At 45.0% G+C, this 27,012-nt stretch overlaps 1 protein-coding gene across 3 annotated transcripts in view; it reads left to right on the top strand.

Moving 5' to 3' along the window:
• The window catches only part of ZNF827 (zinc finger protein 827), a 183,559-nt gene extending 156,547 nt beyond the window's left edge, over nucleotides 1-27,012 (top strand). The window contains exons 9-15 of one of the 3 annotated variants that reach the window (XM_082611181.1): nucleotides 5,676-5,813; nucleotides 8,792-8,963; nucleotides 10,060-10,226; nucleotides 18,851-19,042; nucleotides 19,443-19,620; nucleotides 21,605-21,637; nucleotides 23,100-23,185. In XM_082611181.1, the coding sequence (XP_082467307.1) occupies nucleotides 5,676-5,813; nucleotides 8,792-8,963; nucleotides 10,060-10,226; nucleotides 18,851-19,042; nucleotides 19,443-19,620; nucleotides 21,605-21,620 (863 nt within the window). In that variant the 3' untranslated portion in view covers nucleotides 21,621-21,637; nucleotides 23,100-23,185. Of the gene's footprint in view, nucleotides 1-5,675; nucleotides 5,814-8,791; nucleotides 8,964-10,059; nucleotides 10,227-18,850; nucleotides 19,043-19,442; nucleotides 19,634-21,604; nucleotides 21,638-23,099 lie in introns of those variants that run through there. The other 2 variants (XM_082611180.1, XM_082611182.1) reach the window with 2 other exon arrangements.

Raw genomic sequence — 27,012 nt, forward strand, 5'->3', positions numbered from 1 at the left:
CGAATGGCATTCAAAGCAAAGACCGTGAGTGGAAAAGTAGAGAGAAAAACATCTAATGAAATAGTACCAAGTAGCCAGGAACTTATGGGAACAATTTATGGTTATCTCAGGAATCAGTGTATAAGAGGATAAAGGGAAATAAAATGCTTTGTAGGAGACAGAATCCTCTGAGACACTGTATAAAAAATATATAATCATTAAATAAGTATTTTGCTATAAAAGAAATGAAGAAAATCATTTGCATCTTTTTAAGATAATGAAACAAATATTAAAGGATATGGGAATAAAGATGAAGAAGAGCGAATTTTAAAAAATAATACCTATATTCCAGAATTTTTCGTGACTTTGGACTGATTGAAAAGGAGTTAGTGTTATGTGAATTTTTCTGTGATGTGTTATGCTTCAATAAGAAGTTTTTAAAAAGCATATTCCTTAATAATTTAAAAGAAACTTTTTAAGTTTTTTGAGCAGAAGAAAAGAAGACAATTAAGATGGAAATGAGCTCAGATGTCTGTAAACTTATTGCTGTTGACAGTGAACATGGAGAGTTCTTCACAGGATGCAGGTGTTTTGGAATAAAGCTTGTCAAAGGCCAGACCTAACTTCCAAAGTCCCAAGACCAAGAGTAACCATAGGAGGGGTTTCAATTATGAACGTCATAAGTTAGAGAAAACCCAACTAACAGTGGCTGAAACAAACAGGAGGTTATTTTCCTCACATAAGAAGTAAGTCCAGAGTGGTAGTTCGTGCCATTTTTTCAGCTACTGGAAGATGCCATCAAGGACCCAGACTTTTCCCATCTTTCCCTTCCTCCATCCTTGGCAGGTTGGTTTTCATCCTCAGGTCTCATATGCACAAAATGGCTTCCATAATCCCAGGCATTTCCTCTGTGATCAAGGCAAGAAAAAGAGAGAAGAGGGCCAACACCAAGCCTACCTTTCTCTTTGTCAGGAAAGCAAAAGCCTTCTCATTGGCCAGAATTTTAGCACATGACCACCCCAGCTGCCGGTACAGTGGGAATAGACAGGGGAGAAGGAAAGTTGAGAATAACTATTGGGTTAACGAAAAAAACAGCATCTGCCACAGAATTTGTCTTGAAGAGAATAATCCTGTGGCTTGTTATTGGGAAAAAGTAAGGACAGAGGACCTCTGGGATATGGCTCAGGACTGCAAACATTTCCACTAATAACATCATTAAATCTCGGCTCTTGGGTTGAGTTAAGACACCATTCAGAAGACAAGTAGCCTTATTTTTCACCCTGAATTGGCCACTAGCCTTAACTAATGGTATTTCCAGGGCTCAGTCTTTCCCACTATAAAATAAGAATAATGTTCATTCCCTGCCTCACTTGGATCCTTTCATTCAGTCATTCATTTCTTCAACAACTATCTACTACCCACCTGCTATGTATCAGGCACTGTGCCCATGCCGAGGATGCACAAATAAATCCTGCAGACCCCCCTCCTTCTATGACTCACTTTCGAACAGGGAGAGGAGGCCAGCGAACATCGTTACTGAGCACCGCCGCATGTTGGACTTGCTGGGTACTCTGTATTAAAAAGATGCATATAGGGCTTCCCTGGTGGCGCAGTGGTTGAGAGTCCGCCTGCCAATGCAGGAGACACAGGTTCGTGCCCCGGTCCAGGAAGATCCCACATGCCGCGGAGTGGCTGGGCCCGTGAGACATGGCCGCTGAGCCTGCGCGTCCGATGCCTGTGCTCCGCAATGGGAGAGGCCACGACAGTGAGAGGCCCGCGTAACGCAAAAAAAAAAAAAAGCATATAATATAGAAGATATGTAAATAAATAATATAACAGGTAAAGTGGCGCGATAGAGTATTCATAAAAGTGCTTTGGGACAGAGAAGGGGAAATGACTCATTACCTGGGGAACTGGGGAAGGCTTTACCGAGCAGATGCAGTCTGAGATAGCGCTTGAAAATGAGCTGGAGTTTGTGTGCAGAAAGAGGTGCCAAGGTGGGGAGTAGCTGCTGGCGGGGGGGCATAGTTGGTTCAAAAGCACTGATGTCTCCAAAGGCACTAGCTTGTTCCCGAAAAGGCAAGTCGCTCACTCCGCAGAGCCCTTGGATGGTGGGAGGTGAAGTGGGGAGCTGAAGGGGGGAGACGGTTGGAGCCAGAGTATGAGGGACCTCAGGATCCATGCACAGGAGTTTGGCCTGGGGAAGCCATTGGAACACAGGACGAGACATAACCTGATCTGGACCTCGGAAAGATCATTCTGGAACCCGTGAGGAGGGGCTGTTGGAATGGAGAGAGGGACTGTTGGAATGGTACCCATGAAGCTCTTTAGGAGGCTTTTGCAACAGTCCTGGTGAGTGATGATGACTCAGTTACGGCAGGGGGATTCCAGAAAGATCTTTGAGGTCTTTGTGGTTTTTTGTTGTTGTTTTTACTTTTTGGTTTCCAAAGTTTATCAAAAATCAAAGAACAGGAAAACTTTACATTAAAATATGGCAATTTTAGCTTTCACAGTGTCCACACACACACAAATCAAATCGTGATATCTTTTTGTTAAACCTGTAGCATGTGACCGCACAGGTAACCAGGCCAATTCATTTGGTTCCTCCGAGAAGGAGATGGAGCACAGTACCTGTGACTATGAATTGAGCTTTAAGATGCACACCCTGAGGACACTCGCCACTGTCCGCGCAGTGATTTGCTTAATGTAGGGTTAGTCTGTATTGCTAACGCGTAGAGATTAGTACAGGCCTACGCATCCGTTTTTATAAACATTTATCAATAGGTTCACAATTTAAATAGTTTTCAATATTTTTGGCAACTTTCGATCCTCAAGAGCTGCAGACAGAGTGCGCTGCTGTCTTCCAGAATGCTTCCTGAAGAGCCGGTGTCCCAGCTGGCAGCTCTCCACGGTGATGGGGCAAGTCCAGCTTCCAGAAGGCAGGCTGTGGTCGTTCTAAAGCCTGGCCTTGCTGGGTGTACATCACATTCAGATATCACTCTGGAACCAGATGGACAGCTTTTGGTGGTACATACACAGAGACAGGAAGAATCAAAAAATTCTGTGTTTTTCTCCCATGGCATGTGGCTGACACCACCTCCAGGAAATGTGGGAGAACGTAGCATCTGCTGAGCTCCATTTCAGCTCCGGGAAAAGAAGAGCAGGCCTTTTACTTTAGTACTTGTTTAGGCAAAGTAATAATTCCCCTCTCACCCCTGCATCTCCACCTCCAGCCTCACCCCGCTGTGATTTCAAGGTCGTGTTCTGGGATGAGGCTCCTATGGCCAGGTTGCCTTGCTCCTGCGTGTGAAATGACAACAGGCGGCCATAGCAAATGCAGACAGCAAGCGGGATGAGGCTTGGGGTCCAGGCCCCAGGGGTGTGGCTGACCAAGCCTGGCCGCCCCCGTGGTGCCTCTCCTGCTTCCGTGGCTGCAGGTGGGCCTTCTGCTTGCCCGCAGCACAGCCTTCATAGTTCTAACCATTTTCTAGGCCAATGGAGGGAATTGGACTTTTCATGATGATTCAATGTCTCAGGCATGTGACTAATATTATTAAGAGATGTCTTTCTTTTTAATTGCATCTACTTGTTCAGTCTGTGACCCAATTAGTTCATTCTTGTTGTGAATGTATTGGAAGACCCTGTACCCTCTTGATCTCTCCTTATAATTATTACTATCATCCGCCTTTGAAGCACTGTTTTGATGACACACTTCAAAGGAGCTGCTAAAATACCCTCTTGCGCCATGCGGTGGAAATGCCCATGGCTTGGACTCAAGGGCGGTCGTCTGAGAGTGGTTCCTGTCCACACATCTCAGAGCCCTGTACCTCCCTTTTCACCTTCCTTCCCCCAAACTTCCGCCCCTTCCCCTGAAGAGGTTTGTAGTCACACATTCCTACTCTAATAAGAAGACTGGCTCTTCTCTCTGAGGCCCAAAAAGCTACGTTTAACGAACACAGGTAAATCGATAAATGTGCCTTATCAGTGTTAGGATGGCTGGCAGGTGCCTCACAGCAAACACCGTTGCGATTTCACCATCAATCCCCCGCCCTGTTCCAAACATACATTCGTATTTGCTTCTTTCCTGAGATCACACTATGTGGCAAGTCTGAACTCACATGAAAATTGATCCAGTCGACTCACCCAGATCCCGGTGGAAGCCTGTATTTGTGTATGGGAAGCAGTTTTAACCAAAGTGTGTGCAACCACGCTCTTTGTTCTGATGCCGTCTCTGCCCAGTGGTCTGAATGTTCTCATCTGCTTGGTGTTTATGAAAAGTCCTTCCCATGTGGTATCCAGTTCTATAAAGCATTACTGTGCTGTAGGAACATTCACAAGAATTTACTGAGGTAAAGGACAAGGCATGGACTCAGTACATTATTTGTCTTGCTCTTCAGAGTTGAGGCCAAAAGCCCTATTAGTGGCCCAGACAAGTGTCCTCGTGGAAGTGTCCCCTTCCCTCTTTTTGGTACTCTGTCATCTCTCTCATCTGACTGTAGAAGGAATGTTTGTAGAATCCATTACAGTTCAGTGAGAAGAAATATGGATGAGAAAATTAAAGGTAACTCAGTGAATGATGACAAGAAAATAAAAACTTTTTAAGATGACAGGAGAAGGTATTAACGCCCACTTAGGTCATTCATGGCTGTGAAGGAGACCTTGTGGTTCTCGTCATTTTCCCTAATATGATAAGACTTTGGGGGAAATTCTGGTTGTGTACTCTTGCATTAGGGAGTTTTAGGTGGAGTAGTGTCTGAGTCCGTTCAGGCTGCTGTAACCAAATACCACAGACTGGGTAGCTTATAAACAACAAAAATGTATTGCCCACAGTTCTAGAGGCTGGAAGCCCTAGATCAGAGTGCCAGCATGGTCAGGTGAGGACCCTCTTCCAGGACACAAACTGCCTACATCTTGCTGTGTCCTCACGTGGCAAAGGGGCTAAGGAGCCCTATGAGGCCTCTTTTTTAAGGGCACTAATTCCACTCATGAGGATCCACCTTCATGACCTAATTACCTCACAGAGACCCGACCTCTAAAAACCACAGCCTTGAGCACTAGGGTCTCGATATATGAATTCAGGGGGATACACACATTCAGACCATAGCCAGCAGTATGCAGTTGTCACCCCTGAGTCTGTGTAACATTAAGTTCCTCATTAAGGATTCTGCACAACCCAGAATATAGGGCAAAGCCTGTTTTCATAAAGGGCAGTGAAAGTGTATTTCCTTTCAAGAGTTGGAACCATCTATTTTTACATCAGAATCTGAGCTTTGGCCCTCTTGATTTACTGTCTGGTGGCGAGAGTCTGCATTTATGGAATTTTAACATGCAACTCAGCCATTCACTCATTCAGCACCTATTTATGGAGTGCCAACTGTATACTGAGCACAGTGCTAAACCAAGCTGTCAACCTGCTGGAGGGTTAGGTCCACTAACCTTTAGTGAGGAAGGAGAGAAACCATGGGAGACTTGACTAAAATTGGAATCCATGTGCCACCACAGCTTTCAAGAAAGGCCTTCTTAGAGACAGGAGCTGAGCGTGAAGACCAGAGGTTACTTGGACTTATCGATACTTGCAGTTTGCCAGCCACGTTCTTCAGGAGGAAGTCTTTGCTTAAGTCCTGAATGTAGACTGAACTGAAATGTGTTCACGTTGCCTTGTTTAGTCCTCATGCTGCTTTGTTCTTTTGGCCCAGAAACAGAAAAGATAGTCCTCGAGGCAGGAAATGGGTTGCCCTCTTGGAAATTCAACGACCAGCTTTTTCCCTGTGACGTGTGTGGGAAAGTATTTGGCCGACAGCAGACATTGTCCCGACATCTGTCTCTGCACACAGGTGAGTCAGGGTCTCCCTGCCAGGCCTTCCCCTGCTGGACCGCCAGCTTCTCCATGATCAGGAAGCTGTGTCTCTAAGAGAATTAAACCAGGAAGTGGTAGAAATGTTTTTAGCCGGACCTTTTCAAGCCATTTTACCTGGCATGTTCAAATAAGGCTCTGGAAAGGGTTTTTTATTTGTATTGAAAGGATCCACTGAGTTCGAGGAGGATTGATGAGAAAAGATAGACATTTTTAGGTGTGTTCAGGTAACATTGCTCAACCCTAAGGAGTTTACTATTGTCACCTTGAGGGTGCAGGGCATGGGGCTGCACCCCATCTTATTGGATTCATCTCATTGCGCTAGGTGGAAGCACAGGGGAAGAGAACACCTTGGTGGAGAAACAGTCTCTGTCTTTATTTACATATAATAATGGAGAAATACGGTTGATTCTGAGTGTTGGGAAGCGGAAACCCGAATAAATAGTAACTTACTCAATGCAGCAATAATAAGCAAGGACAATAAGAAGTGAGGTAAAATCAATAGCAAACAAAAAGCAAGATGGAAAATAAAAAATGCACTATTTCAATTTTTACACTGTAGATCAGCCTTGTTAAAAATTCAAATGTGTCTGATTTACAGGAAACACAAAACAAAATGGTAAAGAAAATAAAAGTTTTGTATCTCACACAAAATTTAAAAAGGCAAGATAGTATTAGTATGGCAAGATTAATTTCTCTTTTTTATATATATAGTTTAAATATTTTTAATCTTAACTATTAAACCACTAAAGACAAAATTTAGTCATATACTTAACCACAAAGAAAACTTTCACATGTTAAAAAAAGTAGAGGTTCTATAAGCCACATTCTTTGAGCATACTTAAATGAAATTTAAAATAACCAAGGATCCATAAAATGTCCTACCTAATTGGATCAAAGGAAAGGATCACAAATTCCAGACATCTAGGAGGAATGAAAGGGGAACATTCATCCTTAACCTAGAATGAATAGCTAGAGCTCTGGTCCACGGGACATTTATAGACTTAAACGTTTTAATTAGAAGGGAAGAAAAACAAAAATAAAGGAACTTGACATTCATCTTAAAGAATTAGTAGAAGAACAAAATCTAGGAAGAAGACCATAAAATAGATAAATCCCTTTAAGTCTGATTAAGAAAGGAAAAGGAGGCAGATATATTCAAAATTAGCAATGAAAAAGGAAGCCTAATTCTTTTCTTATACAATGTTTAAAGATTACTTTCCATTTACAGTTATTACCAAATATTGGCTCTATTCCCTGTGCTGTTCAATACATCCCTGAGCCCATCTTACACCCAGCAGCTTGCACCTCCCCCTCCCCCTCCCCATATTGCCCCTCCCTGCCCACACTGGTAACCACTAGTTTGTTCTCTATATCTGTGAGCCTGCTTCTTTTCTGATATATTCACTAGTTTGTTGTATTTTTTAGAGTCTACATATAAGTGATATCATACAGTATTTGTCTTTCTCTGTCTGACTTATTTCGCTAAGCATAATGCCCACCAGGTCCACCCATGTGGCTGTAAATGGCAAGATTTCATTATTTTTTATGGCTGAGTAGTATTCCATTGTATATATGTATCACATCTTCTTTATCCATTCACCTGTTGATGGACATTTAGGTTGGGAAGCCTTATTCTTAATACAGATGCTGTTAAAGAATTATTGGAGAATAACGGCAACTCTATGGCAAAAAAAAAAAAAAAAAAAAAACTGAAAACTTTAGAAGACATAGATAATTTAAGCAAAATTTCCAAATTGACCCAAGCTGGGTCGGGGGGAGGTGATGGTACTTAAGTAAATCAGTCACCAAAGGGGAATTTGTAAAGATGATGGAGATACTATTAATAAAAGCATCAGGTCCAGAAACTTTCCCAGCTGGGTTCTTTTTAACTTGTTGAGACTAGGAAATTCTGATATTATTAAACTTTTCCAAATTATAGAAAAAGATAGAAAGCTCAACAATTCACTTTATGAAGAAATCATAACCTTAATACCAAAACTTAACAACCTCACTTATTAATACAAATGCAAAAATTCTAAAGAAAAGACTCTCTTCTATCCGTACTGTAGGGCTCCTTCCCAGCCCCACGAAGCCTGGGCCACCAGCCCCTCAGATGCTGGGGACCACCTATAATAATAATGATGCCTTACATTTTGTTGCAGACAAATTGTTTTCCACACTGTTTCCCATGAAGTAGATACGACAGGTATTTTCTTTTAAGGTGAGCCCACTATTACAAAGTCACAGAAGGACAGGAAAGGAAGTTGTTCTTTCTTTCCTCTGCTACCATCTGTTACCTTGATCTGTACCTAAAAGCAAAGCCTGCTCCTTTAATTTCCTTAATTAATCAAATGAATTCTGAATGCCACTCTGGAAACAGCCCGGAAACATCGTCAGTTTTATGAAAGGGTTTCTATTAAGAAATCAACTAAAGTTTTTTTATTTTATTTATGTAGCATGAACATTTCCAATTAAGTTATTTCATCTGAGTCCCTTTAATTTCATTAGTGTTTATTTCTTGGCTAACTCAGGCCTGGAGCTTAGGAAAAAAGATGGGGCTTCTCTTACACACCAGTCCTGGGAAGGCTGATCCACATCCCCTTCCTCAGTTCAGCACCCACCCTGGACTGACACATTTCGGGGCTTGGACACACACACACACACACACACACACGCAATATTCTTGTAGCCTGCATGGAGCTCACGTTATCAGGAAGAGGGGCCTGTAGGTATCCAGGAAAAAGCAGTTGGTCCAGTTGCCGCGGAACTTTCTTTCATCTTTGAAAGTCTGAAAGCAGAAGCGACTTGCCATGTGAAGACTTTTTAGATATTTAAAGTTCCAAAGTGTTCCCTTTGTCCCCTCCTATCCGTGATACCCTTAAGTGGTCTCTTGCAAGGTGTTGGGATTTCATCTCTGAGAGTGGTTTGGGTTTTTTCCTGTCCCTCCTCCCCCAGAGGAAAGAAAATACAAATGCCACTTGTGCCCCTATGCTGCTAAGTGCCGGGCAAACCTGAACCAGCACCTGACCGTCCATTCGGTGAAGCTGGTGAGTACGGACACCGAGGACATCGTCAGCGCCGTCACCTCTGAAGGCAGTGATGGGAAGAAGCACCCTTATTATTACAGGTGAGCCACCGGTGGAACCTGCTGGTCCAGGCTGCCCAGACTTTCTCGAACACTCCCTGCCCATCTGCTAGGGCACACATGACAAAGTGTCTTTTCTCAGTCACAGGGCTGAGCTTCCTTTTAATATTGGCTTTGCTTGGATTGAACCCTGTGTTGCACTGACTCCTTCCTGGCTTGGGTGGCCCTGGGAGAGTTCATTAAAAGGGTGGAGGTCTTAGAGGAGGCTTTGTGGAGCGGAGTCCAGGGAGTGGCAGGGCTCAGGGGTGATGAGCTGTGAGGTCTGGGCAGCTGGGAAGCTCCCACCTTTGTCACTGAGCACCTCGCTGCTTCCTGAGAATTATCCTAAGGAGAAATGGATCTGAGAACCCTGAGGGAATAGCCCTGGAAGTATTGCACACTTTCCCCTGGCTGTGCTAACCTTTAGTACCTGGAATGGTATGTTTCTCTTCCATATTCAACCATGAATCAATATTTGGTTTGGGGACTTCCCTGGTGGCGCAGTGGTTGGGAGTCCGCCTGCCGATGCAGGGGACATGGGTTCGTGCCCCGGTCCGGGAAGATCCCACATGCCGCGGAAAGGCTGGGCCCGTGAGCCATGGCCGCTGGGCCTGCGCGTCCGGAGCCTGTGCTCCACAATGGGAGAGGCCACAGCAGTGAGAGGCCCGCGTACCGCAAAAACAAAAACAAAAAAATTTGGTTTGTTTGCTATAAAATCCCGAGTTTTCAGGCTTGCTGTCGAATCCTGCCCGAGTTTATCAGCGCACCAGCTCTGCTGATATCTTGGCAAGGCTGCCCCGCATCTCTTTGCCCGAAGGAATCAGTTAGGTTAATGTACAGCATCTGGAATCTGTAATTTTTAATTAACTTTATGATTATTTAGCATAGTTATAGCATGAATGGGATTGTTACATTATGCTGGCACTTAGTCTGTCTGGCACAGTGACCACTTCAGAGGTGTCCCAGAAAGTGGAAGAATTTCCTAATGCAAAGCCTTTGGGTGGGAGGAAAACACGTGTCAAGGTCCAGATTTCGGAGTGTACCGCATGCGACTGGGTGGCCTCCATTTAGAAGCTCACTCTTCTCTCGTCCCGTACAGCTGTCACGTGTGCGGATTTGAGACAGAGCTCAACGTCCAGTTTGTCAGCCACATGTCACTCCACGTGGACAAGGAGCAGTGGATGTTTTCCATCTGCTGTACGGCCTGCGACTTCGTCACCATGGAGGAGACGGAGATAAAGGCGCACATCGGCACCAAGCACACAGGTGACCCTCCCTGTCTGCCCTCTCACCCGTCTCTCCTCCACCCCCCGCCGCCCCACCTGGCATGGGCGTCGTCATCACCACGTGACACTGACACTTCCTTCCCGAAGGAGGGACTTTCTCAGGGTAGCAGAGCCACATCCCTCTGTATCCACAAGGCCATTGCCTGGCCTGGCTTATGCCTCGCCAATCTGACAGATTCACCGGCTCAGGTGCGGTGGAGAGGCGAGGGCTGTTTGCTTGTCCCTCATCCTGGTCCTCATCATTGTAGGTAACAGTCATGGAGCTTTTATGATGCCCCAGGCTTGCACCTTTGTGCCCCACATCTCATTTAAGTCTTAGAACAACCCTCTGGGGTCAGTACCATCGTGGGCATACCATATAGGTGAGAAACTGAGGCTTAACAGAGGTCAGGTATTCTCTCCAAGGTCTACAACCAGGAAGTGACTCCAGATACTCAGACCAGAACACTTTCATGCTAGAGCCCACTCTCTGTGACCCGGCTGTTCTGACAGCCCCAGGCAACCCCGGGCAGAGGGCTGCCCCTTTCTGTTTTGCGGGGCCAGAGCCCTGTGCACCTCGTTCTGCAGGCTCTTCCACCCTCTCCCCTGAAACTGCAGCCCTGACCCCCTCCAGAATGATGCATGGCAGCTCTGTTCAAGGGCAAAGAAAGCCAGCTTCTCCTGAGACAACTCAGTGGCTCTCTAGCCTGCAGCCAAGACCTTGCCAGCACTTTCTTTTCCTATAAATCTCTGGCCATACTGGTTAACGTCATCCATTTCATGATGTTAACATTTGGACTTCACCACGCAATCGTCCTCTCCCAAGTAATGGTGACAAATGACACCAGCGCGGCGTCATTAAGTGACAAGGAAGAGGAGCTCCCCCTGCGTTTTGCCTACAAGTCATGAGCTCACGTTGCTGGCCGCCAGCCCTGGGCGGTGGATCAGCCCCTTGCATCCTCGGCCCTTGAAGGATTCGGGAAGGGGAATTTCCCTGACAGTTGTGCTGACAACGTGCACGGCCGAGAAGTATCTCTCTGTGCTTTACTGGCTGCTTTGGCTCCGTGGTGCCGGCAGCAATAAACGCTTGCTTTTGTCAGTAAGTGGAGCAGCTATGACTCGGAGGTCTGCAGAGAACCGTCATGCCGAGTGAGGACGTGCCGTTCTTACAATCACTTGTCTCACCATAACCGTGTTAGCGCTGTGGGCAGCGGGTGAGCTGGGAAACCCACACTGAGACAAATGAAATTCAGCATCTCTGGAGTGGCCAGCGGGGGAAAGGCCAGCCTCTCTTCCATTTCCCCTGGCTTTCAGATTGTTTTTTTCTCTTGTCTGTTACACTTCCTTTCTTCTAACCCTCTCCACACCAAAGTATGCCTAGACCCAGTTGAGAACTTTTCTCCTCCCTCCCCTATCCACAGCTCTCTCCACCCCACCTCAAGGAAACTATAGAAACCATATGGCTGGAAAGATGTTGGACTTAGCGAACCACTTAATTATCATCACTGGAAACTTCACATTCACAAGCAACCGACGCAAAGTCACTGACCTCCTAATTGCCACAGGGAAGACGGTGAAGATCTTGTTCCCTCTGAGATGGTGGGACCCCTGTTCTAGCTGGGAAGAACATTCTTGCTTAGCACAGAGAGCTCAGAGTGAAATGCATTGAAGAAGTTTCTTTTGTAACACAGTAGAAGCCTTTAGTGCTGCTGCCATTAAGGAATAAGGTTCTACCCTATTTTATAAGCCAGGGGTGCTAGCAAGGTTTTTGTAAGGGCCAGATAGTAACTGTCTTAGGCTTTCAGGCCATACAGATTCTGTCACTGCTGTTCAACTCTGCCACTGGATGGAAAGTAGCCTGTAGGTGATATGCAAATGAGTAGGCGTGGTAGCAGTAGGCAATATGCAAATGAGTGGGCGTGGCGGTGTTCCACTAAAACTTGCTTTACAAAAACTCAAGGCTAGATTTGGCCCAAGGGTTATAGTTTGCTGACCCCCAGTTATAAGCTTATGGCCCCACAGTTTGGGTTTCTCGTATTTAGCTGCTGCTTTGAGGTGTTAGAATTTAACCCAAAATATGTCAGTCTACATCTGTAATCAGTAAGCTGTGTAATTGCAAAGTTATGATATAAAGCAGTATGTATGCTATAGAATATAGATAACAATATATATTCCTGAGAATAAGGAGCTTATGGAAGGCACTGCTGTGTGTCCAGCACCCTGGAGCAGTGGCTGCACAGTGTAGGTGGGGAGTAAGCCTTCATCCAGTGAATGAGTATAAGTGTGCAAGCACATCTACACACACATGTGCACACCAAGTAAGAAAACTTCTGAAACGTGGCCCTTGCCTGACCTTAGGGTCTACTAACTTATGTATATACAGGCATACCTCGTTTTACTGCACTTTGCCTTATTTAGCTTTGCAGGTTTTTTGGGTTTTTTTTTTTTTAACAAATTGAAGTTTTGTGGTAACTCTGCATCGACCAAGTCTAATGGTGCCATTTTTCCAACAGCATTTGCACACTTCATGTCTCTGTGTCCCATTTTGGCAATTCTTGCGATATTTCCACCTTTTTCATTATTATTATATTTGTTATGGTGATCTCTGATCAGTGATCTTTGATGTTACTATTGCAAAGAGATCAGGAGTTGCTGAAGGCTCAAATGATGGTTAGTATTTTTTAGCAATAAAGTCTTCTTAAATTAAGGTTATGTACATTGTTTTTTTAGACATAGTTCTGTTGCACGCTTAATACACTACAGTATACTGTAAACATAACTTTTATATGCACTGGGACACCAAAAACATTAGGTGGCTTGTATTATTGCAATATTTGCTCTATTGGTGTGGTCTAGAACCGGACCATCCATGTCTCTGAGGTTTGCCTGTACTCTATGTGGAAGAAGTTACGTGGGATAGAGGAGAGCACACGTTGAATTCTAGATCCTGGCTCTAGACCCCATGTTACTGTAAATAGCTCTGGGAATGTAAGAACTCATTTAACTTCTCTGGGCCTCCATCTGTTCCCTGAGTTTTTTTAATGAGTAGGAGATGCCAGACAGGCCTGAGACTCTCTAATTCTGTGAGCCGTGTTCCCTCATTTGATTTACCTGTCGTAGGACTTGGCATCTTTTATTTCAGTACCCTAGGAGATCTGAAGTGCTTTCTTGTTACCTAGTAAAGTTGTGATCTACAGGATGAGCTTTAATGAATAGCAGATTTTTACTCAGTCTCTCTTAGAATCCACATCCTTCTTCACACTTCCTTACTGGCTACTCTTACCCAAGGCACCCTTGTGAATGAAGTGCTGAGCGGGTATCTGAGGAACTGTCCTCTGTTTAGTGTTTCTTCAGTGACTCTCCCTTACCCTCTTCCTCCACGGCTCCTTGTCCCTGCAGAGAACATCAGCAAGGTAAAATATTCCCTCTGGTGCTTCCTAAGTGCAAATTTTGCTGCAGTCTTTAAATGTTGCAATAATGACATTGAGGAATTTGAATAGCTATTTGGAAAATACAACCATCTGTGTGTCACGTCACATTGACACCAAAATAAGTGCCACATGACTTACCCAATCCCTGTTAACAAATCACCCCTAGAAAGGCTTGAAGAAAATAGAATATTTTTCAAACTTCCAGAGTGAGAAGGATTTGTAAAAGCTTAAGTGACAGAAGAGATCACGAAGGAGAAGAATCAAGAGATTTGACACAGGAAAATTTCTCCTGTTTGCAAAAGCAAAGCAAAGCAAAAGAGAAGGAAAAGGAAAAGAAAAACCCACAGTCTGAAAAAAATGTGTTTGTAAAAAGGACAAAATGTTAATCTATTTACAACATGGAAGATTCATATAAACTGGTAAGAAACACTTTAGGTCTCCAATTAAAGGATTCACAAAGGACATGAACAGTCAATTCACAATAAAAGAAATAAAAGCTAATGACTTAACATCAGGAAAAATGTTCAACCTCGCTAGCCGTCAAACTAAAACTCAAAAGTGGCTTCTCTTTCACCTATTAAGTTAGGAGCACGTCTTATAATGTTACCCACCGTTGCCAGAAGCTGCTGATCCTCCTGTGGCCATGGCCTTGCAAAGTGGTAGAACTTTTGAAAACTAATTAGTACATACCAAGAGCCTTGAAACTGTAATGTGCTGTGACCCAGTAATCCTGCTTCTGGGAATTTATCTGTAGGGGAAAAAAAAAAAAAAACAGCCAGTGGAATATTAATTTTAACTTAAAATGCAATTTTAAGGAAATATTTAAGTAGAGTAGGATAAGTTTACCCCATGGATATAATAATATCATTTAAAAGTATTAATTCATAATTATTTTCATAAATTGTTTGAGCACCAACTGTATGCCAGGTATATAAAACAGCCTGGGAAAATACAAAGTGTTAGTTACCATTATTATTATATTTTAAAAATATTATATGTTATATTTTATAATGTAATAATATATTCTTCAATAATGCTTACCATGAGCCAGGCATTGTTCTCAGTGTTCTGCATATAAAAACCCATTTGAGCCTCACCGCAAACATATGAGGCACGTGCTGATATTATTCCCATTTTTTAGATGAGGTAATTGAGGCACAAAGTACATACCTTGTCCCAGGTCATACAGCTACTGAGTGGAACGGATGGCATTCAAGCTCAGGTATTCTGGATCTTAAGTCCTTATTCTTTATTTATTTATTTATTTTTTTATCGGAGTATAGTTGATTTACAATGTTGTGTTAGTTTCAGGTGTACAGCAAAGTGAATCAGTTATACATATACATATATCCACTCTTTGTTTAGATTCTTTTCCCATATAGGTCATTACAGAGTATTGAGTGGAGTTCCCTGTGCTCTACAGTAGGTTCTCACTAGTTATCTATTTTATATATAGTAGTGTGTATATGTCAATCCCAATCTCCCAATTTATCCCTCCCCCGACTTATCCCCTGGTAACCATAGGTTTGTTTTCTACATCTTTGACTCTACTTCTGCTTTGTAAATAAGTTCATTTGTACCCTTTTTCTTAGAGTCCACATATAAGCTGTGTAGATGAGGGATTACAAAGAGCGTGGGCTGGGCTGTTTCCCCATGCCGTAGCCCAGAGCGTTTGCCGTGGCACCTCTATATTTATACATTTATTAATTTAGGGAGCTCTCCCCAGTGCCATAAGCCTGAGGGTACTTGAAGCTATTCTTAAAGATGGTAATTAAAATTATCTGTTTTAATTCTAAGAACTCGTTTAAAATAATCACTCATAATATTCTGTTAATAAGACTAGTCTTAGAGGATGGATTTGGTGAAGAAATGTCAGGGACTCAGGGCCCCCACTGAAAATATTCTGTTTGTCTACAAAATGTGACTGAACTGGTTCAATATTTAGATAAGAGACTGGCAATCATGGTGCTGGCTTTCCTCGTACCAAGGGAGGAATGTATTCTAATGGCATGTTCCATCCCTTCTTGGGGGTCAGTAAGTGAGGTCACCTACTGTCTGTCCAGGAACCAAGGTCACTTCTGCTAAGGAACAAGATTTTAAAAATTGTCAACTTGGGACTTCCCTGGCAGTCCAGTGGTTGGGACTCTGAGCTTCAATGCAGGGGGCGCGAGTTCAATCCCTGGTTGGGGAGCTAGGATCCTGCATGCCATGCTGTGGGGCGTGCCCAAAAATAAAATAAAAAGGAAAATTAAAATTGTCAACTGAAGTAAGGGTTTGGGTGCTCTGGGCATAAGTGCAGCTCTGACAGGAACAGGACTTGAAAACATTGTAAGCCGGTGAACATTTTCCCTTCCTCTTTTTACAAACTTTTTTTAATTAGATAAGTAATTTATGGTCACTCCAGAAAATATTGAAAACCCAAATAAAAGAAAACAGGCGTAAGGCTGATCATTTCATACGCTAGATGTAGCCACCATTACAGCTTTGTTTACTTCTGGATTTTTTACGCCTATATATAAAATATGATTTATATTTTTAATCTCCTAATAAAGGAACTTTGTTTCTAGAGTTTACAATCACTAGATTACTTAATTGGCTGATTTGAAGAGAATGGAAGCACAGTCTCCCTATATTTGCAACCCTAGCCTAAAACTATGGGGTTGCATTAAATTGGCTTGGGGAGAATTGATGTCTTAACAATATTGAGTCTCTTGAACATTTACAATGGATAGCTCTCCAGTTATTTGGGGTTTATAATGTCCACTTTTATTTATTACAGTTTACCTTCAAGTGATATTATACCTCTTCATATGTAGTATAAGAACCTCACAATAACTTCTTCTCTTCCAGCCTTTATGTTATTGTCATACGTTTACCTATTATAAACCTTATAATACTTTGTTATTATTTTTAAACAAAATTACTTTTATTATATTTTAAAGAGATTTTAAATAGAAGGAAAAATTCATCTATCTACCCATGCAGTTATCATTTCCAGTGTTCTTCATTCTTTTTGTGTAGATACATTTTTTTATATTTGGTGTCATTTTCCTTCTGCCTGAAGAATTTTTTTTGTAACATTTCTTGTAATTTGGGTCTGCTGGTGATGAATTCTTTTGACTTTTTTTGGCCTTCATTTTTGAAATATATTTTCCCGGCGTATAAGGTTTCAGGTTGACAGTTGTTTCTTTCGGTACTTCTCACTTGCACTGCTCCCAGTGAGAAATCTGCCGTCATGCTTATTTTTGTTCCTCTGCACGTAATGTAGCTTTCCTCCTCTGGCTGCTTTCAGGATATTTTTCTTTATCACTCATTTTGAGCATTTTAATTATGATGTCCCTTGGTATAGATTTCTTTATCTTTGGGGTTCATTGTGTCTCTTGGATCTGTGGGTTTGTGGTTTTCCTCAAATTTGGGGAAATTTTGGCTTTTTCACATATTTTTGCTGCCCTCCCTACCCCATTAGGGACTTCAGTTGAACTTATATCAAGCTACCTGCAGGCGTCCCATAGCTCACTGATGCCCTTTTCATTTTTGTGATTCTTTTTCCTCTGTGTTTCATTTCAGATCATTTCTATTGCTATATCTTCAGGTTCACTAATCTTTTCTTCTGCTATGTCTAAATTGCTGGTAATCCCATCCAGTGCATTTTTCATCTCAGACATTGTAATTTTCATCTCTAGAAATTTGGATTGGATCTTTTTATATCTTTCATGTCTCTACTTAACTTTCCAAACATGTGGAATACAGTTACAATAACTGCTCTTATGTCTTTGTCTGCAAATTCTAACAGCTTTGTCAGTTCTGGGTCAGTTTTGATTGGCTGATTATTCTTTTCATTTTGGGTTGTGTTTTCTTGTTTCTTGGCATGCTGATAATCTTTGGATGCCAGACATTGTGATTGTTACCTTGTAGGGTGCTATATATTTTATATTCCTATAAATAGTCTGACCTTTGTCTTAGAATTCAGTTAATAACTTGGCAACTTTGATCTTTTTGGGGTCTTGCTTTTATGATTTGTTAGGCAGGTCTGGAGCAGTGCTCCATCGAGGGCTAATCATTACCCACTATTCAAAGATCTTCCTCAGTTTTCTACTCAATGCCTTGGGAATTATAAGTTTTTCTAATTTGGCCGGTGGAAACTCACTGTTCTCTAAGTCTTTCAGATGGCTTTTTCCCTCTGACTTTGGGTAGTTTCCTCACACACATGCTCTGACCCCTACTCTGCTGAATGTCCTTGAAGGACCCTCTGCAGGTCTCCGGGTTCCTCTCCTGTGCTGCTCTTTCCTCTCTGGTGTTCTGTCCTGCAAAGTCCAGCCATGTTAATCTCCTCAGACCCTCAGCTTTATCTCCCCAACTCAGTGAGTCTGCCAGGCCATTCCCCAACCCTGCACTGCAGCCTGGAAAGTAAAGTCTCTCAAGGCAGGAAGCAGGGCAAACCTAGAGCCTGCCTGTTTTCTTTCCTCTCTCTCAGGGGTCACTCCTCTTTATTGCCTCATGTCCAATGTTGTGAAAACTATTGTTTGATAAATTTTGTCTGTTTTTTGTCAGTTGATACATAGCAATGGTAAATCCCGTCTCTGACACTCCATCGTGCATGGTAGCAGAAGTCTCCAGACACTAGATTTCAATGGCCTCTTGACTTGTTTACTCCTGGTTTTGAGGGAGAGTCCAGTGCCCTGATGAAGAGTATGGACATTAGAGCCTGATCAAGTGAAATCTCTGCTCCACCACTTCCTAGGCACGTGACCAAGGCCATGTTAACCTGGCTGTGCCTCCCTTCCCTAGTCTGTAAAATGGGGATGATAATAGTCATGCCTCATTGGATTTTTGAGAGGATAAAATGAGATAGCGCCTTTAAAGCATGATAACCCATTTAACGCATCTAAAGTTTCTAGAACTTGGTAACACAATCATCTTAGCTATTGTTGTCATTTTATTTTAATTCTTATAAGATGCCAATAAACACTTGCCAATTGAATATCTACTCTTGGCCCGAGAACCACAAGTGTCATCACCATAGGTGACTGGGACCTGGGATCCAGCACTGGGAGAGCTGGAAACCTCAGCTTGTGCTCCCTGAATGATGATGCAGACATGAGGCCCCAAATCCCCCACCCATAATTGCTATTATTCTAGGGTTTTCCTCTCCTAAATAACAGACCTGGGTTTGTTTGTTTTTTTCATTTTTCAGGGGAAGACAGGAAGACCCCCAGTGAATCCAACAGCCCCTCTTCATCCTCCCTCTCAGCTCTGAGTGATTCAGCCAACAGCAAAGACGACTCAGACAGCTCCCAGAAAAACAAGAGCGGAAACAACCTGCTGGTCATCTCTGTCGTGCCTGGGAGCCAGCCCTCACTGAATAGTGAGGAAAAGCCAGAGAAAGGTAAGGGAGGAGGTGGGCTGGTCTACTCAACCCTACCCACTCTGGGGGGGATGACCCAGTCTTGAGAATAAGTCCTAGACAGAAGTGATGTTGGAAAACAGATATTAGGCCTGGGAACAGTATAGTACGAATCATCTAAAATTTACATGTGCTTTTTGGCTTGATTTGCATCCGTATATGGGGTGGAAAGATGGGGAGTGTGACATTGATTCTGAAGCTGTATGTTTAACACCTTTTAGCCCAGAGATGCAGGGAACAGTGCCTGGGAGGGTACAGCTGGAGGGCAGGGAACAATGCCTGAAAGGGTACAGCTGGAGGGTGGGGGGGGGGTCTCTGTCCTACTCCTGCCCTCCTATCCCTCTGCCCCATGCACCCGTACACCCAGCCTCGGTCCTTTCAGGGTTCGAATGCGTTTTTTGCAACTTTGTCTGCAAGACGAAGAACATGTTTGAGCGCCATCTGCAGATCCACCTCATCACCCGGATGTTTGAGTGTGACGTGTGCCACAAGTTCATGAAGACCCCCGAACAGCTGCTGGAGCATAAGAAATGCCACACTGTCCCCACCGGTGGGCTCAAGTAAGGAAAGCAAGTACAGAACCTTTTACTGTGTTGTTTATTAAACACCCTTTCCCCATCCCTACCCCATCCCCTCCCCTGAAGGTTTTGGGGTCATGGAGAAGGGGGGCTTGGCAAGGGGGGGGCGTTAGTCAGGCACCTCTGCTGCCTTTAGATGGATAGGAATTAGATCTGCCCCCCAGGAGGTTGGCAGATATCAGCAGGAGAATCCATTTCACAAGACGACTTGCTGAAGCAGCTCGGCACAGGCATGCAAGGGTAGACCCATCCTACACTGCTTGAGTTTTGCTCAGACTTGATTTTACGGGACTTGGGGGTTCGTGTCCCCAGGTGTAAATCATTACACTGACACCGCACTTCATCCTCTATTTTTTAGATGATTTGCCGCAAGTCTTTTAAATAAGCACTACAGCTACCCCATACACACACACCCCCAGATATCGGATCCTTGCCAGTGTGAACGGGCAAGAGGCACCGTTTTTCATGCAGAGATCATGTGCCTCGTGTCTTCCTGCACATATGCCTTATGCCTTCCCAGGAGCTGGAATTGGTATCTCCCTGGTGTAGCCTTCGTGAGATCTGACATTTCCGGTCACATGTTCTTCACATATCCGAAAGACCTAGACAATGAGCATCATCATTAACCAATATTTGCAACAAGCCCTCTGGTCTGAAGAGAGACCCATCCGTTATTATCAAATGCACTGTGTGTCTGGCTTGATAATAGGTGCTAAAGGGCAAACAAGGAATAAAACATAATTTCCACCCTCGGGAAATGTACGTCCGAGCACAACCAGAGTTTAATCTTCCCAGTGTTTCTGAAATCAGAGTCCCTGTTCATGAGGCACTCATGGTCTAGTAAAGAGAAAAAAGCATCTGTCACTGGGCACAGAAAGACATACCACTTTCAAAGCATAATTATTCATGTTTAGCTGAAATGATCCTGTTATTAAAAGAATGAAAAATGACATTGTACTTAATATAAGAACAAAAAAACCTTTTGTTTTCAAATTTTATCTTTGAAACTCACAACTTGCCAGAGAAGTGGCATGACTGTCCTGAATGGGTGAGGGGTGGAGAGACCCAGAAGGAACCTGGGAGTCGAGTCGGGGGGCTCTGTGCAGGGTGGACTCCCCGGGCTCCTGCCGGGTCAGGGGGACCCTCCTCAAAAGCTTGCCCAGAGGAGCAGCACCTACTGTTGGATCCCATTTTGTTTCACCCTTGGGGGTGATTAGGTGGGAGGGGGAGGGGTGGGTAAATGGGATGGGGGGAGGGGCGATTATCATTCCCGACCACCAGTAAATGGGAAATGCCTAGCACGAGCTTATTTGGGAATTTGATTTGGTTTATTCCCACTGTCCCTTTCTAAATATGTGTGTACTCATGTTAAAAAAAAAAAAAAAAAGCCATGTATTTCCGTGGTTGGACTAGCACTCATTGCCCCTGCCCAGAAGCCCAGTCACACCCATTACCTGCGGCCCCAGCCAGTTGTGGCTCTGCCAGTTAGGCCCCCTTTCTTCGGGAACCTAAGGAGTCCCGAGCCTCCGACCCGCTGGGGAGGATGCAGAGTGAACGCTGATGCTTTTGCGGGTGTAGACACTTCCCGTACAGTGCTAATGGTCCCCTCTGTAATAGTTTATGTTCTAGGATGACCAAGTAGAAGAATACTTTGAAAAAATTGCTAAAGCCTTCTGGCTGTACAGTGAGTCTTTGTTTTGTTTTGTTTTGTTTTCCCTTTGCCGTATCAGAGCATTAATTTGCCTGAGAGAGTGTCTTTACAATAAATAACGGGAGCACGGAAAACCCTTAGCACTCTGCCTGAGCAGCGAAAGAAAGCTTGAGCCGTGGGTCACAGAAATGTCCTTAACGTGAAACAGACTGCCGATGTCTAAGTTGCTTTTCTGTGATGGGACTGCTTGTACTCTATATCCTGTTCATAATGCAGATCGAATAAGATTATACTATTATTTTTCTTTTGCCGTAGCTCAGGACAGTGGTGAGTTTCAGACTCCTCTAGGTAAGGCCCAGCTTGGCGTAGGGGTTGTGTGTGCACCTGACCTGGGAATGGGCTTTATATTTCTCTCGTGTGCACTCTTCTGTGAGCTGAGGTTCCGAGGCTAACGGCGGGCTTGGTGCTGAGGCGCAGTGCACGGGCACTGGGTGTGTTGGGCTCTGCTGAAAACCTCTCCAAACCCTCCGAGGACAATTCACTCCCAGGCCCTGCCCTGCAGGTGCCAGGCCAGAGCCGAGGCAGCCACTTTTGCATTTGCATTCTTTTGGTAAAGAGAGCACACACGCTACAGCTATCATATCAGCCACCGACTCGAGCCCGGCAGCTTCTACAGAGCGAAGCTCAGCAGAATCCGTAAACCTGCCCTCTCTGTCCCCCTCGCCCCTCCGGACAGCCGGGAGGCTTGGGGGTAGCGTAGCCTCACTGCCTAGGATGGAGAGACCCAGGCTTTGTCCCAGGGCACAGCCAGCCCGATAAGGTGGGAGAGCTGGGACTGAAACCGGCCCTTCTAGACAGACTCTGCCTAAATGACTTGCAGAGACCAGTCCGGTAATGAATCAGCGCCCACCATGTGCTGAGTACTCTACCGAGCACTGCAGAGAACGCAGAAGAAAAGGGGGATATGCTCCTGCCCGCTGAGAGTTTATGATCCCTTTGGATGATGATTATTTCCATGCTGTAATACCATGAATCATTAATAATGCATTAATAATGTCTTCAAGCTCCAGATAGCAGTCGCCTCCCTCCCCCCACCCCCGATTCCTAAACGGGCTGGTGGGTGGGCTTCCTTCTGCCGAGCCCGCCCCTGGTCCTCCCCTCTCTTCCCCGATGGAGACCCCAGGGCTGCAGGAGGCAGGTTTTAGGAGCACAGGCCTCTGCATCTACACACACACTCCCACGCACAGACACACACCCAGGCCTTCTCGTCCTAACCACCCTTTAATCAGCACGACTCTGACCCCTACGACTTTCTGTTTGCTGCAGGTAGCTCTCCCCCTATAAGCTGTTCTTCAAAACTCTTAGCCTTTCTGCGTGTGCTTGGTGTGGTGCATGAAAAGTCGATTCTTTGTGTTGCTCCCATCTCGAGGGGAGGTCGTGAGGGTTAGCCCTCGGCCGAGGCCACTGGGGGGGCCGGGGAGGGCTCCGAGGGGCCGGGCGGGGAGGACGGAGGGGAGAACAGCGTAGCCGGGCGCCCCCTCCCGCACGGGCTCTGCTCGCCTTCCTGGGGGCCGGCGTCCGCGCGTGCAGCCAGGAGACCCCGAGCAGGCCGAGGGACGGCTCCAGAAGAGGGTCCTCGTCGCCCCCGCAGGAGGCGGCAGGGCCGGGCTGGGCAGGGGGCAGGCCGGGCCTCGGAGCTGGGAGGGCGGCCGAGGGCAGGCTGGTGAGGCGGGGAGCAGCCGGGCGGCCGCCGAGCCCGCGTGGCTGACCCTCCCCTGTCCTTGCTTTCCCCCCCGCCCCCCGCCCGCAGGTGCCCATTCTGCATTTATTCCACCAACCGCCCCGCCGCCATGGAGTGCCACCTCAAGACCCACTACAAGATGGAGTACAAGTGCCGGATCTGCCAGACGGTGAAGGCCAACCAGCTGGAGCTGGAGACGCACACCCGCGAGCATCGCCTCGGCAACCACTACAAGTGCGACCAGTGCGGCTACCTGTCCAAGACCGCCAACAAGCTCATCGAGCACGTGCGCGTGCACACCGGGGAGCGGCCCTTCCACTGTGACCAGTGCGGCTACAGCTGCAAACGCAAGGACAATCTCAACCTGCACAAGAAGCTGAAGCACGCCCCGCGCCAGACCTTCAGCTGCGAAGAGTGCCTGTTCAAGACCACTCACCCCTTCGTCTTCAGCCGCCACGTCAAGAAGCACCAGAGCGCGGACAGCCCCGAGGAGGACAAGAAGGGCCCGGCTCCGGCCCCCAAGGGAGCCGCCGGCCCCGGGGCCCCGCTCCTCGTGGTCGGGAGCGCCCGCCACCTCCTGTCTCCGCTGTCGGTCATGTCCGCCTCCCAGGCTCTGCAGACCGTGGCCCTGTCGGCCGCCCACGGCGGAGGCGGCGGCGGCGGCGGTGGCGGCGGCGGCTCCGAACCCAACCTGGCACTCAAGGCCTCGCCCTTGAATGGCTCCCCTTTGCGCTTTGACAAGTACCGGAACTCGGATTTCGCCCATCTCATTCCCTTGACGATGTTATACCCCAAGAACCAGTTGGATCTCACATTCCACCCTCCCCGACCTCAGACTGCGCCGCCCAGCATCCCGTCCCCCAAACACTCCTTCCTCGCCTATCTCGGACTGAGAGAGAGAGCGGAGACTGTCTGAGGGCAGCCGGGCTCTGTACCAAAAACCAAGAGACAGAGACAAAAACACAAAACTCACAAAACTTAAACACAACCCCAGCAGGTGTACGTTGCTGCAAAACCTACAGACCCGCCCGGGTCTGACCACGTGTACTGTATATCTTTAGTGAGGAATAGAGAATTGGCTCTGTGTGTATACCTATTGCATTGACCTGAAAGCTGCTTTATCCAATCTTCAGAAAGGTGACCTACTGCATCCGTCTACCTTCAGAGGCATGCCTCCCCAGCCACACACTCCCACCCTCAGCCCTTCTCCGTACTTTGAAAGGAAATTCGTCTTGTTAAACCCTAAAGAGTGTCCTTAATAGCAATCAGCACTTGTAAGCTTCTGTACCAGTGCATTTTGTTTTCTGTTGGGTGAAAGGGGCGTGTGGGCGTTTGTGGATTTGGAAAGAGACAGCCGTGTGTCGTGTGCCATAACGTTTGCACATTCTTCGTACTGGCTTCTTTCACAGGGATGAACGTTCTTTGCCCTCCTGGGTTGTTCATCCGCTGCAGTCGCTCCCCGAGCTCCTTCATTACCTTTCCCTCTCTATTTTGTGGCTACAGAGTGGTAGGGCCTCGTGCTTAGGCGATGAAGGAATGGTAGACATCTCAGTGCTGCCTGAGATTTCCGAGAGAGTCCTGGAGACCTTGTGCTCGCATCTCTGGTTATGAAGATGAGAGCAGTTGAGAGCCCCATCTGGAAGAAATAGCTTGCAGCACTGCAGCCAACATCACAAAACTTAAGTGTGTTTTGTGTGTGTGTCCATACATATGCAGTGTGTATGGTACACACACACAGTGCATCATTTTTTTAAGGGCAGATTATATATATATATATGTATGTGATGTATCAAGTCAGTGGTTACCATTTGTTTGCAGGAAAAGAAAAATTGTATGAGTGAAAAATTTTATGGTTGATAAATCCAGCCAAGGAGATTAAAAGGGGTTTGGATAAATTCTGGGTATAAATGCTCAGACTAAAAAAGAAATGGCAGTTTTGCACAGTGCTTTTGGTCTTGCACTAGTTTTTGTTTCTCATCTGCAAAAAAGAAAAGTAAAATAAAAGGAAGAAAATGTACCTTTTTTATGGAAAGAGTAGACTGTATGTTTGAAACTTTTGTCATAACCTCTTTGACATATAACGACCCAACAAAAAGGTGCTGTTTTGTCCTACCGTTCAGTTTATGCCCCTGAGACGTTTCCATTGTGTTTGCAGATCGTCAGGCTATAGCGGTATTCTCCATGTTATTAATAATTCTGTATTCCATTTTGTTAACACCTGGTAGATATAACCTGCTAGGAAGCTAACTTTATACTTATTTAAAGCTCTTATTTTGTGGTCATTAAAATGGCAACTTATGTGCAGCACTTTATTGCAGCAAGAAGCAGATATGGATTGGTTGTACAGCCCTTTGCTATTCTTAAAAAGTAATGGGTGATTTAAAAAGAAGAAAAGGAAAAGCATCTTTGGCTAAACACGGTCATGGCTTGTATTTTTTAAGACAACAGAATTTCCAGTATGAAACAGGCTGAAGAGCAGGAAGAAATGTGCTTTGTATAATAATGAAAAGTTTGGAATATAAAAGTTTATATATTATTTATCTATTGAAGAACTGGTGTACAGGAGGAATGCTTTCTTACTGCGTTGCTGTTTTCCATCCTGTGTTATCCTAGGGTTGGGATTTTTGTTTCCATCTATTCCACCGGGGGAAAATAAAAGCTTCCCTAATTTTCTTCCTCTAGTCAGTTTGCTTCACTGAAAGCTCCCCTTGAAGTTGGTACCGTTCTACAGGAGTCCAGACGTCCGTACCTTCTGTCCACACCGTGGTCCTCCCCTATACCCACCCTTCCTCCCCCAGACCTAGCAGGTGTGCTACACTTCCCTTGCCAGTCATCCAGCCCTGGCAAACCTGTTTACACTAAGGAGATGTCTCCAGGGGCAGGAAGGCTGAGCCAGCTAGGGCAGGAAGCTCCCGCACCCTGGGTCATCTTCCAGCAGAGACATCTGTTCTTGGCCACGTCTGAAATGTCATTCAACGTTGCCATATCAATGTCTCAGTCGAAGACACTATAGACAGTTATGGACAATACACTCCAAGAATACTGGGCTTATGGGTGGATTGGTTTTTTTTAAGTCACGTCTTTTTCCCCATATAATGGAGAATGTGCCACCTGGCTAATCATGTGCTTTCACAATTACAAGTTCAGTGATGACAGGAAAGAGGGCCGTGGTGATCCCACAGAGGCTGGGAGAAGGTCGAATCCCACGTGAGCACCAGCAGGTTAAAAACCTGAAGGGTGGCCCTGACAAAACTGCGGATTTTACAGCGTGCCCCTTGTGCAATACGAGGTCCTAGGGTGCAACTTGCAAGATCAAGAAGGGTGTTGGAAGGAGACAATTACCGATCAGAGGCTTGCCACTGAACTTGTATTTGAATGACTTAGTCATGCTTAATGTAATTGGGCAACTTTTTTAGCACTTTGGAAAGAGTCATCCATCTTTCTGGTAAATTATAAAAGTTTTCTGAGTGAGAAAAGGTGTGTTTGGAGTTTGTTTGACTTTTTATATTATTATTATTGTTATTAATAAAGAAAAATCTACAGCATTTTTCAGACTCCACCGAAGTAATATGTACCCCTGAATTTGGTTTGCAGTTTGATACTCAGGGAAGGATGTATTCCATAGATATCCTTTCCGTGTAGAACACTAATGTCTTTGAGATAGTCACCTGCCAACTAACTTCAGTTCTGTTTTCACTATGCATTCTTCAATGAAAGCTAGCTTATTTTTCCATATAGTAATGCAGTTAGAGTTCTCAGCACTTTCTTCTCTCCTTTTTTTAACTCCTCATATTATGTTCAGATGATCATACTGTCAAGGTTTATGTACATTACTGAAAATTTGTATTGTATAAAGCTTTTTGCATTACAAGGCTGTACAGGGTCATTTTGACAGTAACTGGTATATTCCTTTGCATCTTATGTTGCATTGCCAATTTCTAGTGTATCCAGTTTGGAAGTATAATATACTCTAATTAAAAAA

The sequence above is a fragment of the Mesoplodon mirus genome (genome assembly GCF_964341445.2).
Source record: "Mesoplodon mirus genome assembly, chromosome: 2".
Taxonomy (NCBI): Eukaryota; Metazoa; Chordata; class Mammalia; order Artiodactyla; family Ziphiidae; genus Mesoplodon; species Mesoplodon mirus.